This window comes from Microtus ochrogaster, unplaced genomic scaffold (assembly GCF_000317375.1).
Source record: "Microtus ochrogaster isolate Prairie Vole_2 unplaced genomic scaffold, MicOch1.0 UNK148, whole genome shotgun sequence".
Taxonomy (NCBI): domain Eukaryota; kingdom Metazoa; phylum Chordata; class Mammalia; order Rodentia; family Cricetidae; genus Microtus; species Microtus ochrogaster.
In genome coordinates this window covers 342,797-359,251 of record NW_004949246.1, presented here as the reverse complement: position 1 = coordinate 359,251, position 16,455 = coordinate 342,797, and the positions used below count along the sequence as shown (strand labels likewise).

Sequence of the window (16,455 nt, the reverse complement as noted above, 5' to 3'; positions counted from 1 at the left end):
ATCTATCTATCTATCTATCTATCTATCTATCTATCTATCTATCTATCTATCTATCAAGCTGGGAATTAAACCCAGGGCTTTGTAAATTCTAGGCAAGCACTCTACCATTGAGTCAGATGTTCAAGGACAGGAAGATTTTGAAATCTTTTTGGAGAAAATAAGATATAAAGAAAATTGCCACCACTTTGAGATTAGCAGTTGATTCCAAATCAATCGTTGCTAGACACTGAGTTATCAGAAATGTATATTATTTTTTAAAAATGATAGAAAGAAAATAGGTTTGCCAGTTTCCTTTTTTTTCCAGTGACCAAGAAAAGACATAAAACCAACCAATTAACCAACCAGAACTCATCCCAACTCAACCTAACCAAACCAAGGAGCTTCCTGTTGGTTATTATTATCACCTTCATTTTTTTGGACAGTAGGGCCGAGCTCAGTGGCTGAACTTGCCTAACACATGTGAGACATCCACCCCCCCCCCCACAACACAGTTCAATCCCCAGAACCACAAAGGAAAGCTCTAGACCCAGGTGTGGTGGCACATGTCCTGCTCAACAACGATGACATCATCTAGCATGACTACACTTTACTGTTACACAAAGTCAAAGCCATACCCCTCAGCTCAGCATGGGATTTTGTAGGAAATCCCACTGGGCAGGCAACTTGCTGGCCTGAATTGAAGAGGATAGATATGATTGATGACTGGCCATTAATATAGTGGTTCAAAGCCACTAGTCAATGATGGCCATGTTCTTCCCGAGCAATGGGCAGAAAGGAGGACCCTAGCAATGGCATACAGAGTGGGAATAAAAACCCTAAATAAAATAAAACACTTGACTGGTCCTCATAAGGGCTTGTCTTCTCCCAGGGCAGTCTCAGGCATGCTTGCCTCATGTGGCATGTTTGACATTTCTGAATCGGTGCAGTAGACTCTGTAGATTCTAGAGACTGTCAAAACTGGCTGGTGCCACTTACACACTGTGAGACTGTGATCTCAACACATCCTAAGCGTTCTATTCCTACTCCATAAATTGGATTCACTGGTCCTACCTTATAGATCAGTTATAAGGGTTAAATTAGATAAAGTAAATAAAGTGATTTATTTAGTTGGTTCTTAGGTCCTTAGGAGATTGGCTCTAGTGCCCAAGAATATTAAAATACAAGGTGTTCCTCATACCCAATATATTACAAGACATAGTGTTTACACAGGACGTAAGCACACTTTCCCACAATCCTTAAAGAATCTCTAGGTGACTTAATACTTCTAATATGATATCAGTGCTATGTATTCAGAGAGTGTTCTGAGCCTCTTGCTCCCTCTCTCTGTGTGAGCTTGCATGTAGGATATGCACACTGTTCTTAGGAACAGTAGACTCTAAGAAGCTCTTTGCCTTTGTTTTTCTACCCTACTTCAAGTTTGGCTTTATATCTTTTCTTGGTTGTTAAAAGAAGAGGAAGAGGAGGAGAACCATGACAATGACAACACTGGCAAACCTGACCTGAGTTTACCAGATGCTCACATACCTCGCACCCCGCCAAGGTCTTTCGAACCCAGGGATGGTCTAGAATACAACGGATTGTGTAAGGAAAGGAAGAAAAACTCACCTGAAATTTATTGGTAGAATTAAAGGGAATTTCGGCTACTTTGTGGTTCCTTTTTCTAATTTCCATCACGTCACCCAAAACAACCTCTGAGAACTTTAGAAGAGCAGTTTCAGAGGCATCTCCGACCACAGTTCTCTGGGGATCAAAAGAGAAAAATGTTTACAGCTCATCACCTAGATCTTTGGAGCTATACATTTTTCTCTGCTCCCCTCCCTGCCTCTCCCCTCCCCTTCAACCCTCTCCCATGGTCTTCATTGCTCCTAATTTATTCAGATCTTGTCTTTTACTACTTCCCATGTAGCTCAGATCCATGTATGTCTCTCTTAGGTTTCATTGTTGTGTAAGTTATCTGGGATTGTAGTTTGTAGGCTGATTTTCCTTACTTTATGTTTAAAAACCACTTATGAGTGAGTACATATTATAATTGTCTTTTTGGGTTTGGGTTACCTCACTCAATATGCTGTTTTCTAACTCTATCCATTTGCCTGCTAATTTTAAGATGTCATTATTTTTCTCTGTTGTATAGTATTCCATTGTGTAAATGTACCACATTTTCCTTATCCATTCTTTGGTCAAAGAGCATTTAGGTTGTTTCCAGGTTCTGTCTATGATAAACAATGCTACTATGAACATAGTTGAGCCCATGTCCTTGTGGTATGATTGAGCATCCTTTGGATATATACACAAAAGTGGTATTGCTGGGTCTTGAGGAAGGTTGTTTCCTAATTATCTGAAAACTTTCCATACAGACATCCAAAGTGGCTGTACCAGCTTGCACTCCCACCAGCAATGTAGGAGCGTTCACACAACCTCTCCAGCATAAGTTGTCATCAGTGTTTTTGATCTGGGCCATTCTTAACAGGTGTAAGATGGAATCTCAGAGCTGTTTTGATTTGCATTTTTGAGACTGTTTTGGATGAACCAACAGGCTTTGACCAGTCGAAGAGACAAGTTCACAGGACTCTCCGTGACTGAGCCAGGACCATGGTAAGAACACAGACCAATGGTGCCACCTACAGGCACTAGGGAAGCCTGCGCTAGTGGGAGCTCTGTGAGGAATGGGGGCTTCCTGAGCTATGGCCTAGGTGAATAGGAGACAGATGATCAGGGAGAAAAGGCCTTCTAGAAAGCAGATTGCCAGAGTGGAAGTACAGGTGGGTATGGTAAGATATGGAGGTTCCTGAAAAGTGTTTGTGGTCAAGATTCAAGTAGCAGAAAACAGGGACCCACAGAGGAAAACTGAGCAAAGCTAGGTGATCAACCAGTGTTTAAGGAAAATTGGTGGCAAATGAAAAGAATGGAGGGGAAGGGTAAAAGCTCGGAGGCCAATGAGAAGTGGCTTGGAAATCGAGATGCGAGGTACTGATGATCATAGAGGCATGAGGTTGTGTGTATTTCAAACCAAGAATGGGAGGCCTTTGCGGCTCATTCGCTAGAAGAAAAATCAAGATAATTTCCCAAACCTTTGGCCCAAGGACAAGCAGAATGAGTATGTCAATGGAACCTTTTTGACAGCCTATTGACTGGAAGCCAGGCTGGGCACAGGGGAGAGTGACAAGAGTGGCCTTATAATTTCTCAGTGATGGAGGGAGTGAAGAAGACCTTCTGCTCATCTCAGGATAAGTCAGGTTTGCTCTTACCAGGGTAAACTCTACACAGTTGGAGAGCCTGACTCAAGCACTCAGGTAGAAAGCACAGAGTGACCTCATACTGCCTGTGACATAAGACCAAGAATGGCGGTAGCTCTACCTTCATGATGGGGACATTTTCCTGGCCTGGCCTGAACTCCGCTCGGTTACACAGTGTTATTATTTTGGACAAAGAAGCCCAGGTCCCAGAACTTTGGTCAAAGGCTTGTTCTAGAACAGAAAAAGAACAGTGGTTAATGTGGGTGCTGGGCCTGCCCTGGCCCAGTCACACCCTTCGTTTAAGACCAGAGACTCAGGCAGCCCTTTGGCTCGGTCCCTGTCTTTGGGCTAGAAGCCTCCATAAAACTCACTTGTTTGGTTTTCGCTTGTATCTGCCACAAAGATCTGATTGTCAAACCACAAATGAGCCACAGTCATTCTGTTCTGGGTCAGGGTCCCCGTCTTGTCTGAACAGATGATGGAAGTGGAGCCGAGGGTCTCCACTGCCTCCAGGTTCTTCACCAGGCAGTTCTTCTTAGCCATTCTCTTTGCTGTCAGTGACAGGGTGACCTGGCAAGATGGGGGGAAAGATACCTTGAGGACAATCAGTTTGAACTCCGGTACCTGGGACTGACTTTTGGGAGAGAGCAGGATACAGTTAGACGCTGTATACAGAGGCGATATTACAACGACAAGAAGTCTGGATTAGTGAGTTGAAAGCCACCCCAAAGCTCTATTAACCATAATCCTAAAAAAGATTAACTATAGAACACTTTGTCTCTTCTTTGAAGGAAAGTGCTCCTGAAGTCCGCAGACAGCTAAGATAGGCCATGGAGCTATGGCTGGAATTCATGCAACTCAAAAGAGATCTCAAATAGCTGGGGTGTGGTAAATTACTTGCCTAGCATTCACGAGGTGCTTGGCTCCATGTTCAGAACCACAAAACAAAGCAAAACCAAACCAAACCAGGGAGTGAGACCTGGAACTTAACAACATTCTTCTCCTGTCTTTGGCTTGTCTTTTGCCATCGCTCATGTAGTTATATGACTATCATGTGAGCCCTCTGCCCTACCCCACGGGCCTACACAGCAGCTTGGGGAGGAGGGAGCTTTTGTCTAGGACTGAATTAGATGGACCTGGGTAAAAGAAGGCAGGAGAGCCATGGCTAAGTTTGAGGCTAGGTAAGGAAGGCGTTAATGCCTTCATAAAGAGAAGGTGTGGGGAGAGGGGGTTTTAGAAAATAAATCAGAGGAATGCATTGCCTCCAGAAATTCTATAAACGGGGGGTTAAAGGCTCATCTTCTCTAGATGTTAAGAAGGTGAAACAACCTATGTGAATTAAGCTAGATCTGAGAATTTAGTTTCTAGGACAATGTGTCCAGATATTAAAAACATTACAATTCTTTAATGAAACCGTCTATTCAGAATGTCCCATGGTAGTCTCTGGTGTGTGTGTGTGTGTGTGTGTGTGTGTGTGTGTGTGCTGCTCTGTAGATGGGAGAAGGCGTGGCTCTGCAGCCACAGCGGTAGGTGCCAAGAGTGCTGGGGGTGGGATGGGGGTGGTGGCGGTGCAGGCTGCCTAGCAGCATAAACTCACAGTGACAGTGGCCAGGAGGCCCTCAGGTACATTGGCCACAATGATGCTGATGAGGAAGATGATGGCGTCAAGGACATAGTACTTCATGCACACGGCGATGATGAAGAAAATGACGCCAATGGACACAGCCACCCCTGCCACGATATGGACAAAGTGCTCGATCTCAATGGCAATGGGTGTCTTCTCACTTCCAACACCGGAAGCCAAGGAGGCTATGCGACCAATGATGGTGCGGTCGCCCGTGTTGATGACAATGCCAGTTGCCGTGCCTACAGGGAAAGAAAACATTTTCCTCCTGGCTTTCTGCTCACAGCCCTCTCTGGTGGCCTGCACAGTGAGCCAGCACATGACAACACAAAAGCTGCCATTGGTTCTCTGGTCCCCTCAATTCTGAATTTCTTCTGGGAAAAGCTTTACAGCAAGGGACTGGAGAGGACAAAAACCTTGGGCCCCAGAGAGAGAGAGAGTTGATGCAAGTGAGACATGCTTCCCTGAGAGCCAACTGGCCTTACCTTCCAGGCATGTTGTGGAATAGAAGCCTATGTTCTTTGTTTCCAAGGGATTTTCATGGGTAAACTCAGTTGAGCGAGCCTGGGGCTCAGATTCCCCAGTGAGAGAGGAATTATCTACCTGGAAGAAAGTTGAAAAGTAATTCAAAATCAGCTACGTGAACCCCTCTTTTTCCTTCGTGGGGAGAGAGTGCCTGCTACCTCCCAGCAGGCTCCTTGAGGAAGATGCTCCTGGATACTCACTTTGCATCCTTGGGAAAACACTAGTCTGATGTCTGCAGGGATTTGGTCTCCTCCTTTAATCTCCACTACATCCCCCACCACCAGCTGCTCTGCAGGAATGATCTTCTTTTCTGAGTCTCGGATGACAAGAGCTTGCTGTGGAAGGAAGTCATGGCAGACGTCTAAGCCCCTGGGAAACACACTTGCCTTTCCACTGTCTGTACCCTATGAAACTCCAGAGTGGGGGGCCTTGGGACTCCTGGCTGTCAGAGTGGTGAGGCTAAAACTGAAGACTGTTTCACATGGGTGTCAAGAACTAATCTTTTTCGAGGTCTGTAGTTGGAACCAGAAAAGTCTACCGTTGCCTGGCAGATATGAGATGGGAAATTATTTATTTATTTAATATTTATTGGTGTTGGGTCCCCTGGAACTGGAGTTACAGACAGTTGTGAGCTGCCAGGGTGCTAGGAATTGAACTTGGATTCTCTGGAAGAGTGGTCAATTCTCTGAACCACTGAGCCATAATGCCAGTCCCCTGAGGTGGGAGAACTTTAATGAGGGAGTACCCTGCTCCTTTCTTGGTGCTACAGGAAGCATCTCTTGTACCCAGACTCTTCCCTTCTATCTGATGGTTCTGTCATCTGGGGCCAAAGAGGTTTCCTAGCTATAGATACAATGATTCCTGGGAGGAGAAAGGGGCACTTGGTCCCCACAGGAACATTTAGGGCAACAAGCTCTGAAAGCAAAAAACAGTCACAAATAGAGCAGATTGGATGGATCTCTTTGACTGTCAGTGAGCAATATTCTAGAACCATCTGAGTGACTGTCCGAAGTGGTTCAGAACACACTGTGCAATGACTCATGTTCTGTCCTGCTTTTCCCTAGACGGAGCATTTCCCTTGATCTCACTTTAGCCCTGAGATCCCCTCAACCCCCTCAACTAGGATCAGAGACATTATTCAGAAGTAATTTGCCCAAGATAGGCCAGACAGCAAGAAGTGGGGTCAGTGCTGCCTCCTTACCCAGAATTCAGGAAGACACCAGAGCTGGGAGGCTCCTACTCACCTGGGGGATCATCTTACTAAAGCTGGCCATGATGTTGGTGCTTTTGGCTTCTTGATAATAAGCAAAAATCCCCGTTAAAATAACAACCAGGATAAGTATGGCGCCCAAATAGACCTGGGTGGGGAGGAGAGGTAGCAGTCAGAGAAACAGATGGGGGTAGCAACCTCTAACCCAATAACCCCTAAGCTGAAACAGTCTAGTCTGACTATCAATGTGATACCAAAGTGCAAAAGTCCTGCCTGATCTCATGTGACCAGTCACAAATACAGAGATGCTAAAAGTAGTGCCAAGAATTACCTGCAGGCAATAAAAATAAAGATGGGGCATATATATATATATATATGAAGGAAACAAATTTTGTGCTAACATTAAGATATCTTGTTTTATACAGACACACATCCAAGCCCCCACCCCAATCTGAGATCTAGAACACTTCTTGTCACTCATGTTTCTTGACAATCGATCACTCTTTGCTCCTGTGCCCAACCTGGGAACCATGGACGTTCCCTTCAAAGCTGAGCCTATCTGGTATTTAACACCAGTGACCTCCTACAACACCTAGCTTTTGGCAGCTGGTTTCTTTTTCTTAGCAAGGTATCAGCCAGCTCAATTCTATGGTATGAGCCAGTATAACTGCCCTCCATGGGAAAAGGAGAGAGATTAGTTTTGAGGAAAGAGAGTTCCAGAAATACTTCATTATTCCCCGGCTCCATTACAGACTAGGTGTTTTGTCTGTATTCTAAAATTCACACTTATATCATCGGAAAATGAAACATCCTTTGCTTCACAGTGTGAGAATTCCTGATTTCCCTATGTTCACCACTGCCTGATGGGTGGTAGAATAGCTTTAGCCCAGCACTGTGCTCACTGAGAGCCTTGCTTAGTGACTGCTTCTCCTTGTAACCAAGCAGAGCCCAGGATGGTTGCTTACACTGTCAAGGGATGCAGAATCACTGACATACTGGATCACATATGCGATCCAGCACAAGATGGCACCTATCCACAGAAGGATGGAGAAGCCCCCCACCATCTGCTTGAGGAACTTGATAATCTCTGGAGTTTGCTTGGGAGGTGTAAGGGCATTGGGCCCATCCCGAGCCAGGAGTTCTGTAGCTTTGATGCTGGAGAGACCCTGAAAAAGCCAAGAAAAACACACAGAGAAACAAACAGTTGGTCTTCATGTTTTGTCAACTGCCCAGGGCCCTGGGAAAGTGAAGGATACCTCGTTCTCCCAATTCCCACTTTTTTAACTTTTTTTTCTTTGGACAAAGATTACTTTTGTTTTTATTGGTGGGGGTACCATGTGTTTTTTAATATGTATACATTACAAAATGTTTAAATTAGGTTAAATATCTGTCTCCAATAAATATTTCATAATTTGGAAACTGTGCCAGGGCTTACACTCAGATCTTGGAAAGTCTTTTACATCATAGCCAACCCTCTTTTTACTTTTTATTTTGTGACACTGACCTATAACCCACACTGACCTTGAACTTGCAATCCTGCTTCAGCCTCCCAAGTACTTTGAAACACACATGTGCCATTGTACCCGGCACAAACTCTCTATCATAGACCATATCATGTGCATATCCTTTCTTCCTTAATTATGTGTAAGCTAGAGGCAATATCTCTTGTTTGTTCATTTTGGAGTCTGCTCTAGGATCTAATGCTTTTGCTAGGTAGTGACTTAAATATTTGTTGCAAAGCTGGATTCTGAGCTACTAACTCATCATTGCCTTTCACCTTGCCTCTTTTTTTCCAGAACTCCTTTTCTCAGCAACTGTTGAAAACTTACAAGGCAATTCTAGAGATATTTCTAATAGTACAGCCAGCCTTCTGCTCTCACAGATTCTGTCAATGGTAGGATTATCTACCTGTTCTCACTGCCAGTCCAGTGTGAACCACATACAAGGTTTTTTTCTTGTTTCCATTTAAACAAATGAATATTCATTTTCTGTCAAGGGGTTCAAACTTGGGCTAGAGAGATAGTTCAGTGGTTAAAATCACTTGTTGCTCTTTCACAGGACCTGGGCTAGGACCCCTGTGGTGATACACAACCATCTTTAACAGTTCCAGGGAAAGTAATGCTCTCCTCTGGCCTCTGCAGGTGCTGCATGTATGTGGTTACATGCAGTCATAACACTCACAAAATATAAATAATAAATAAATAAATAAATAAATAAATGCTTAAAAAAAGAGGCTTAAACTTTTGAAATCGAACTTGAATTTGAATTCATAGAAGGAAGCAATAGTGTGCGTGTAGTGAGGAATTTGTAAAGTCCTGTGGGCATGCAGTGTGCTCTGGTTCCTTGGGCTCTGAGATGGAGACTCTGGGTCCTTTCTTTCTAGCAATGGCCTCCCCAGCCACCAATAAAAAGAGTTCCATGCACCATTTTACTTCATAAACAGCTTCTGGCTATAATCTTGAGGAAAGTATGTATCATTCTGGAGACCACAGCTCCTTTGCTGTCTATGCCTGGGCATCTAGCTCAGTCAAAGGACCTGGTTGGGGCCTTGGGTCAGACACGCCAGCTCCAGCAACCTGAGTGGCTTATCTCAGGATCCAGAAAATGGACAGTTTCACAGGTGTGGCTCTCACCCACAGCCTACGCAAGCCAGCATTCTTCCTCATACAGTCAGGATGCTTGTCCCCCAGATGATCTGTCCCCTGATGACTTACCCGAATGATGTTTGTACCATATTTCTGCTCCAGTTCTGTATTACTGAGTCGGTGGTCATCCTGGAATTCACAGAAGGAAAGGGAGTAAATGGCCTCATTCCAAAAGACTCCACCCCAACTCTGACCCACTTTGAAAGCTTTGGAAGTAGCACAGGCAGAAAGGGCCAAGAAGGTTGGTGAGGAGCAGAGAAGTCTGTGCAGGGAGTAGAGGTTCTGGTGCAGGAGACCCTTGACTTGAATCCATGCCCTCCACCCCTGTGAGCACATACTGCACTTGCCGTTGCCACCCAGGCCCCGTCCTTTTTTTCTATGGGCAATGCAATGGCTACTGGACACACTCTGACCTCATGAAAGCCCTGGCATCCTCATCTTGTAGCTATGAGATAGTTGGATGCTTTACTCAGAGCTGGATGCTAAGACTGGCCGAAGGTGATTGGCAAGCCCAAAGTACCCATGGGATGAGATCAGGAAGGAAGGGAGAGTAGAGTCAGGCACCAGTGGTTGTGGGTGCTATCGGTGCTCCTACGAATCAGGGTAGCACAGGCTCTCCATTCAGAAGGGTTGGTTCCAAGGCTCTAGTTTGCCTCAGGGATCAAGATTCAAGGGCATCCAAGCATCATGTCACAAACTGAGGGATGTTTGTGAGAGGCTTGAGAAAGTGGAGGGAGGACAAGAGGCTCCTTTCTTACAACGAAGCAGGAAAATGGGCTAATACCGTGGGAATGATTTTTCTATACAGTATTGAAAGTACTCTTAAGAAAAATTTCCCATTATAATTATAGGGAGAGCTGAGCATAATGTCTGATGCCTGAAATCTCAGGACTCAGGAGGCCCGCACAAGAGTATTGCAAGCTCAAGGCCAGCTGGGCCACATATCAAGTACAAGGTCAATCTGAACTTCACAGCAAGATCCTGGCTCCAAAGAGAATATAAATAGTTTGATATAGGTAAAAATTTAAAATTAGCAGGCTTATGAGAGAATAGAGGTATAGTCAAGCAGCAATGTTAAGGGAAAACAGGCATGTCTTAAATGCTAGAGACACACAGGACATAATAATTTTTTTCGTGTGTTATCTAGCACTGCTCTTGGCCTTGACCTATCTCATTTAATCCTCTCCACAACCTGAACGGACAGGCATTCCTAGTTGCATCAGTCCAACGGTAGCCCAGCAAGCACTGGGCTTTGAGGTTGGCCTACAGACTGCAGGGATAATCTAGCTGGATCTCAGGCTCCCTTTAGCCTTCCTGAAAGGGTATCTTAACCTTCACATCCAGGGCAGCTTGTAAGAGGTCAGGTTTAATAACCCAAAGTCCTTCCTTCAGAGAGACTGACTTAAGATACATAGCTCATTTCCCCCTCACAGACCTTGCAAACTAGTTCCCATTTTATATAGGGAGAATGGAGACAGGGGTGGTTTCCATGGAGCTAGTGTGTTTGTGCCCAGTTACAGCTCAGTCCTAGAAAAGGACTTAGATTGAATACTGGCCAGGTCCAGTATTTCTACCCCTGGGGCTGTTTTTCCAGGAACACATAAAGCCTCACAAGGCCTATGGCTTTGGTTTTCCATCTTTGGAGGCTGTAGCTCAAATACTTTTACTTGCCCATGGAAGATTGGCACATAGTTATTTATATCTCAAGAAAGCAGCTGAGAACGAGAGGGATGGTTTCTGCCTCTTGGGCTTACAACGGAGGCTTTAACTCCCTGTCCACAGGAGGATGGGACAGAATGAGGAAAAGATATTATCACACTCTGGACAACAAACAAACAAGGAAGTTGGAAGCCTTCCAGGGTATCCCAAGCTACCGAGGCCAGTTTTTCTTTACCAGAGAGAGGGAGGTTATAGAGACAAGTTCTCAGTGGCAGGGGGCACCAGGCCCTTTCGCCTTCAGGGGACTGACCAGATCAAGCTCTTTCTTAAGCTCTTCTTTCTCATGACCCTTATTGGGTTCTGAGTCCTTGTTCTTCATCTCCTTGAACTTCTTGTCATCTACCTGGTCTGTCTGATTGACATCTTTAGTTCCATTGAGCTCCACAGAATAAATTTCTAATGTTTTCTGGAAGAGAAGCAGAGATGCAATATTAGCCCCAGATAGGTTTTCTTGAGTAGGTGCCGAGTGGCTCCCAGAGGGTGAGGAGATGCCCAGGAATAAAAATGCTGGTCCCCCTGCTCCCTGACTTGGAGAAGAAGTGGAGGATCGTGGGAAGCCTCCCCCCTCTTTCCAAAAATATTTCCCTTCCTCTCTGCGTTGACACGAGGCTTGATTGGCACAGCCCTGGCAGTATCTTTGCAAGGATCCTTTCTCTGGGATGGGACAGATAGAAAAGTTAGCCAGTTTCCCTAGCACCTGGTGGGTCATTCCCAGATAGGTCGCACCAGACGGATCATCTCTTTTTCTTAAGGGAGGGGTGTAGTTCCAAACAGACTCACTGTAAGCATGGCTTTTCAGAGCACCTTGCATCCAACAGAATCCTAGCGTCATCTCCAAACCCGAGCTTTCAGAGCAGGTACTGTGTGGCTGGCTTGACAACCCTGGAGACCCTTCCTACACATCTGCACTAACTTCTATACACTGCCAGCACTAATTGCCATATATATTCTTGATGGCTGGGAGTGAGTTCAGTGTTAAGATTGCCCACCCCCTATTGTCCGGAGACCCGTCATTTCTTTTTCTTTTCCCAGCGCTTCCCGATGGTCTCCTAAGGGCCCCACTAGATGTGGAGGCTGCACGCACCCGGCGCATTCTGTGGATGGTAGTCCAATCCGCTGGTAGACGGATATGAGGGCACGGGATGCGGGAGTGCTGCGGTGAGCCGGGCTGGGATGAAGACGCGCGCGTTGCCTAGTGTTACTCCAGGCAGTGATGCACAGAGGCAGTCCTGATCTGGCGGTGGCGGGGGGGCCGCGGCGTCGTCACAGGTCCTGGTTGCTGAGAGGCGACGGTGACGAAGTTGGAGTTGCAGAGGCAGGCGCCGACCTGGACCCGGACCTTTCATGCACCTCCGCGGCCAATTGCCAGCTGTGGCGTGCGCCTTAAATGCAGCGGGCTCCGCCCACGTACCTGGGGCGACTCAGCTCATTCGGCTGGGGACGCCCCTGGGGATGAAACCCTAGGGGTGAGGTTGGTGGCCAGAGATCTGAGAATCTTAAGGTGGGAGCCCCTCTTGATACCTGGTTGGGGGAACGGGGTCTTCCTTAGGGCGGGTCTGGCAACAGCTCAGTCAGTGGCTCAACATCAGTGGCACGCGTCAGGTGCGTGCTGCCCCCGTGTGCACCACGAGCGCTCGTCTGTCCGACCCCGGGCTCCTGGAATCCCAGGGGCACACCCACGCCCTGTGGAGCTTTTGTGAAAATCTACACCCACTTTCTTTTAAAAATGCTGTTCCCTTACCAATAAAGGAATTTATAAAAGTGTGTAAACGGGGGAGGGGTTGGGGGTTGCAGTTTCGATCAACAATTGTGACCTGGCAATAAATACCGACTCTAGAGAGGATTTGCATATAGATAGGTAAATGAGACTCTGGAGCAGCTTGGGCTAACCGCCAAAGACTTTAATGAGTAGCTGAATTACTTTATAAAGATCCAGAAAATAAATAAAAATGTGCAGTTTTGGAACAATATTGGAAGAGAGAGGATAAGGGGGGCTAGGATAGGTGCAGGGGCTTTAGGAAGGCTATCTCAGAACTCCTGGGGAGGAGCAGACTGCTGTGTGCAAAGCCCAGGTTTTGGGTGCGACTTTGATGACACTGGAGGATAACTCTGCTTTTCACAACGCTCCTCACAAGTGCTTCTCTCTTGGCCCCCCTCCTGTCTGCCCTCACTTCTTTCTGTAGTCCGAAAGGGCAAAATTTGAAATCTAGGGTTTTCCTATTGTGGATCAGGAATACAACCACGGGTCCCAATTCTTCAGGGTTGGGAAGACTCGCTGTGTAGATACACTCCACAGATTCTTTAGTGTTGCCGGGGATTTTATGTTCTAATCCAGACTGGAGCAACAGTGGACTTCCGGAGAGTCTTCCGATATCGTCTCCCCTGGTTCCTCCAGTGGAGAATGCTATTCGAAAGAAAGAATTTTACAGATACCCCCCCCCCCCACACACACACAAAATCTATGCAAAGCAGCTGTTCTACCATTTGCTTGGGTTCTGGAGTCTGCTCCCTGCTGTCCTCCATCCCCAACCTCCGGCCCAGGTGGGTCCCCCCCCTCCCCGCCCCAGCTGTTCTAGTCAACCTTTAAGTCTGGGACCAACCTAGGCTAGAGAAGTGAGATCCCAGAGAGCTGTTCTTAGCTCAAGGCCAGTATGCAGTTTCAAGAGAAAACACAGACTCCAGACTGGAGAAGAGGTGGGGCCTCAGAGAAAATGACACGATGGCAGGGCTTCAAAAGTAGTAGAGTACTTAGAAGGTGGCTGGTTGTGTGTCTCTGTCAAGTGTGGGGTGGAATGGCATCAAACTGGACAACAGTTTCCGCTGTCAGGTGCTTTGGGACTTCTTGGGATTTGCAGAGTTGAAGTTCTGCTCAGTCACCGGTTCCTGCACAGTTCCTGGCTTCTGCCAGGGACGGTCTTAGCTCCTGCCACTGCCTTGGCCCTTGTAGCAGTTGCTGGTGTCAGGCAATATCTGGAAGTCTCGATTTCTACCAAAGAAGAAAAAAAGTGGAGCCATAACCCTTGCTGCTTCTAGTCTCCTGGGCATCCCTAGGTGTGTTGCGAGCACCTGGAGAGATCTTCACCTACAGACCCGGGTACTGGATTTTTCCTCTTAGGCACAAACGCCTCTTCATTTGGCTGGAGACTTTGCCCCATGGTATTCTGGGAAAGGGCTCTGAGAAACCGAGATCTGAGGGCCTTTTGCAGAAGGGCTGGTTTTGGAAAAGAACACTCCCAGGGACACCTTCTAGCAGAATTGCGGCTTGAGGCTATAATTCCTGCCTTTCAGAAGAATCCCACCTATGCCGAGGGCCTGTTCCATTGACAGATAATGGAATAGCTTGTTACGAGACTTGGAAATAGTCCTAGCTTGCGCTTCTGAGTTCACTCATTCAGTATCTTACAAGGCATGGGGTAACAGCATGAAAACTGTATCAGTTCTCTGCCCTCTAGAGAGATTATGGTTGCGTCCCTGAGGTAAAATTAGTGAGAAAAATTAGTGACCGACCTAAGAGAAAAATGATTTAGAACTAAATGGTGTGTGTCTAAAACCATTAAGAGTTAAAAGAAAAGACATATCCATGGGTGCTAGTATGTTTTAAATGTTCTCCTCAAAGTTCACACTGAAATTTAATCCCCCTTGGAAAGTCAAGCTAAAGAGATGGGATCAGGGCTAGGAATGCAGTATAGTGGTACGTTGTTACTCTCTTATATAGGAAAACAAGCAAGTGGATAAAGAAAACACAGAAGTGGGACCAGACATTGACTTTAAGAAGTGATTAGGTCATAAGGGCCTTCCCCATGAGTGGATTAGCCAAGTCTAGAGTTCATGAGCAAATCAATGTGGAAAATGGGTCCTGCCATGCAGTTGGCTTTGTCTCTTCAATGTGCCCCTCTTGCCACACGATACGTTGTACTTCTTGGTTCTCTGCAGAGAGTCCACCACCATCACCAGGTATAGCCTTCAGAATAATGAACCAAACTGAACCCCTTATCTTGATAAATCATCCACCTTCAGGTATATTGTCACCACAATAAAACAGACCAAGGTAGGGGGATGGCTTGACATTTTATTGCTTGGCCTCCTTGACTTTCCTTCTCTTCTCTTCTCTTCATATTGTCACCACAATAAAACAGACCAAGGTAGGGGGATGGCTTGACATTTTATTGCTTGGCCTCCTTGACTTTCCTTCTCTTCTCTTCTCTTCTCTTCTCTTCTCTTCTCTTCTCTTCTCTTTTCTTTTCTTTTCTTTTCTTTTCTTTTTGTGGTTTTTAGAGACAGGGTTTCTCTGTAGCTTTGGAGCCTGTCCTGGAACTAGCTCTGTAGACCAGGCTGGCCTCAAACTCACAGAGATCCACCAGCCTCTGCCTCCCGAATGCTAGGATTAAAGGCGTGCACCACTGCCCAGCTGGCTTTTCTTTTCTTTTTTTCTTTCCATGTGATTTAGAATTCTTCTAGGTGCCTGGAATCCCCCCCTTCCCCTCTCACCACCTCTGGGCTGCAGGGTCTGGTGTCGAGGGCTGTTCACCATCTGGCTGTGAGGTGTGACTGAAGATTGAAATGAACAGGGAAGAGGGCCCAGGTGACAATTGGAAGAGGAAGCTTTGCCTCCTGTTTCACATCCGGACAGGCTGGTGCCTTTCCTGCCCACTCGCCTTCTCCTTGTCTCTGGATGCCTCTCCTACACAGTGGACTGTCCCCACCCAAAACCCTCCCCACACACCTGCACCTCCTCAGTGTGCCAGGCTATGACTGGGCAAGCTTTTCTCTGCTGACCAGCACTGTCTGACGTTGAACTGAGAATGAAAAAAACAAAAGCAAAACAAAGCTGCAACCTAACACACCTCTGTTTGTTTCCTCATTTCTTCATTATGGGAAATGCCAAGATTGGAATATGAACATCCTGGCAGGGAAGAAATTGACTCGTAAACTCTGTACAAACCCTGCTCAGGACTGCTAAAGACTGAGGCCAGAGCAAACAGTGGCATTAGCGGAAGCAGGAGAGGGCTGTCAGGGGTTCAGCAGAGCCAATGCGTTTGTCACAGGACACAGTCTCCCCGCCCTTGTGGATAGCTCCCCTGAAATGTAGAGCTCCTGGGACCCAGTGATCATTCTCTGCCATTTGGTTTCAGCAATAAGATGCACTTATTTTGTGTGTGTGTGTGTGTGTGTGTGTGTGTGTGTGTGTGTGTCTTGTTATTTTGTTTGAAACAAGATAAGCAAGTTCCTGTGTCTTACTCTGGCCCGGAATTCACCAGGTAGTCTAGGATGGCCTTGAACTGCCATGATCTTTCTGTCTCAGGTTCAAGCGGGTTGGGGTTATAGGCTTCAGTCATTATACCTATCTTAAAATAAATCTTATTTAAAGAGATGTTTTGATATAGGCAGCAAGATTTACTGGATTCCAACTGGTTAATATATCCACCTTCTCACATCATTATCTTCTTTCTTTCTTTCTTTCTTTCTTTCTTTCTTTCTTTCTTTCTTTCTTTCTTTCTT

The 16,455-nt window shown here is 46.1% G+C and overlaps 1 protein-coding gene across 1 annotated transcript in view; it reads right to left on the bottom strand.

The window, feature by feature from the left end:
- Positions 1-12,086, bottom strand: part of Atp12a (ATPase H+/K+ transporting non-gastric alpha2 subunit) — a 24,193-nt gene extending 12,107 nt beyond the window's left edge. Inside the window, exons 1-11 of the mRNA XM_005371991.3 lie at positions 12,041-12,086; positions 11,207-11,362; positions 9,307-9,366; positions 7,558-7,758; positions 6,627-6,740; positions 5,583-5,717; positions 5,343-5,460; positions 4,831-5,099; positions 3,605-3,803; positions 3,355-3,464; positions 1,606-1,740 (exon numbers count right to left, since the gene is read on the bottom strand). Of these exons, the coding sequence (XP_005372048.3) occupies positions 1,606-1,740; positions 3,355-3,464; positions 3,605-3,803; positions 4,831-5,099; positions 5,343-5,460; positions 5,583-5,717; positions 6,627-6,740; positions 7,558-7,758; positions 9,307-9,366; positions 11,207-11,362; positions 12,041-12,049 (1,506 nt within the window). The 5' untranslated portion in view covers positions 12,050-12,086. The remainder of the gene's footprint in view (positions 1-1,605; positions 1,741-3,354; positions 3,465-3,604; positions 3,804-4,830; positions 5,100-5,342; positions 5,461-5,582; positions 5,718-6,626; positions 6,741-7,557; positions 7,759-9,306; positions 9,367-11,206; positions 11,363-12,040) is intronic.
- Between the last annotated feature and the right edge of the window lie 4,369 nt (positions 12,087-16,455).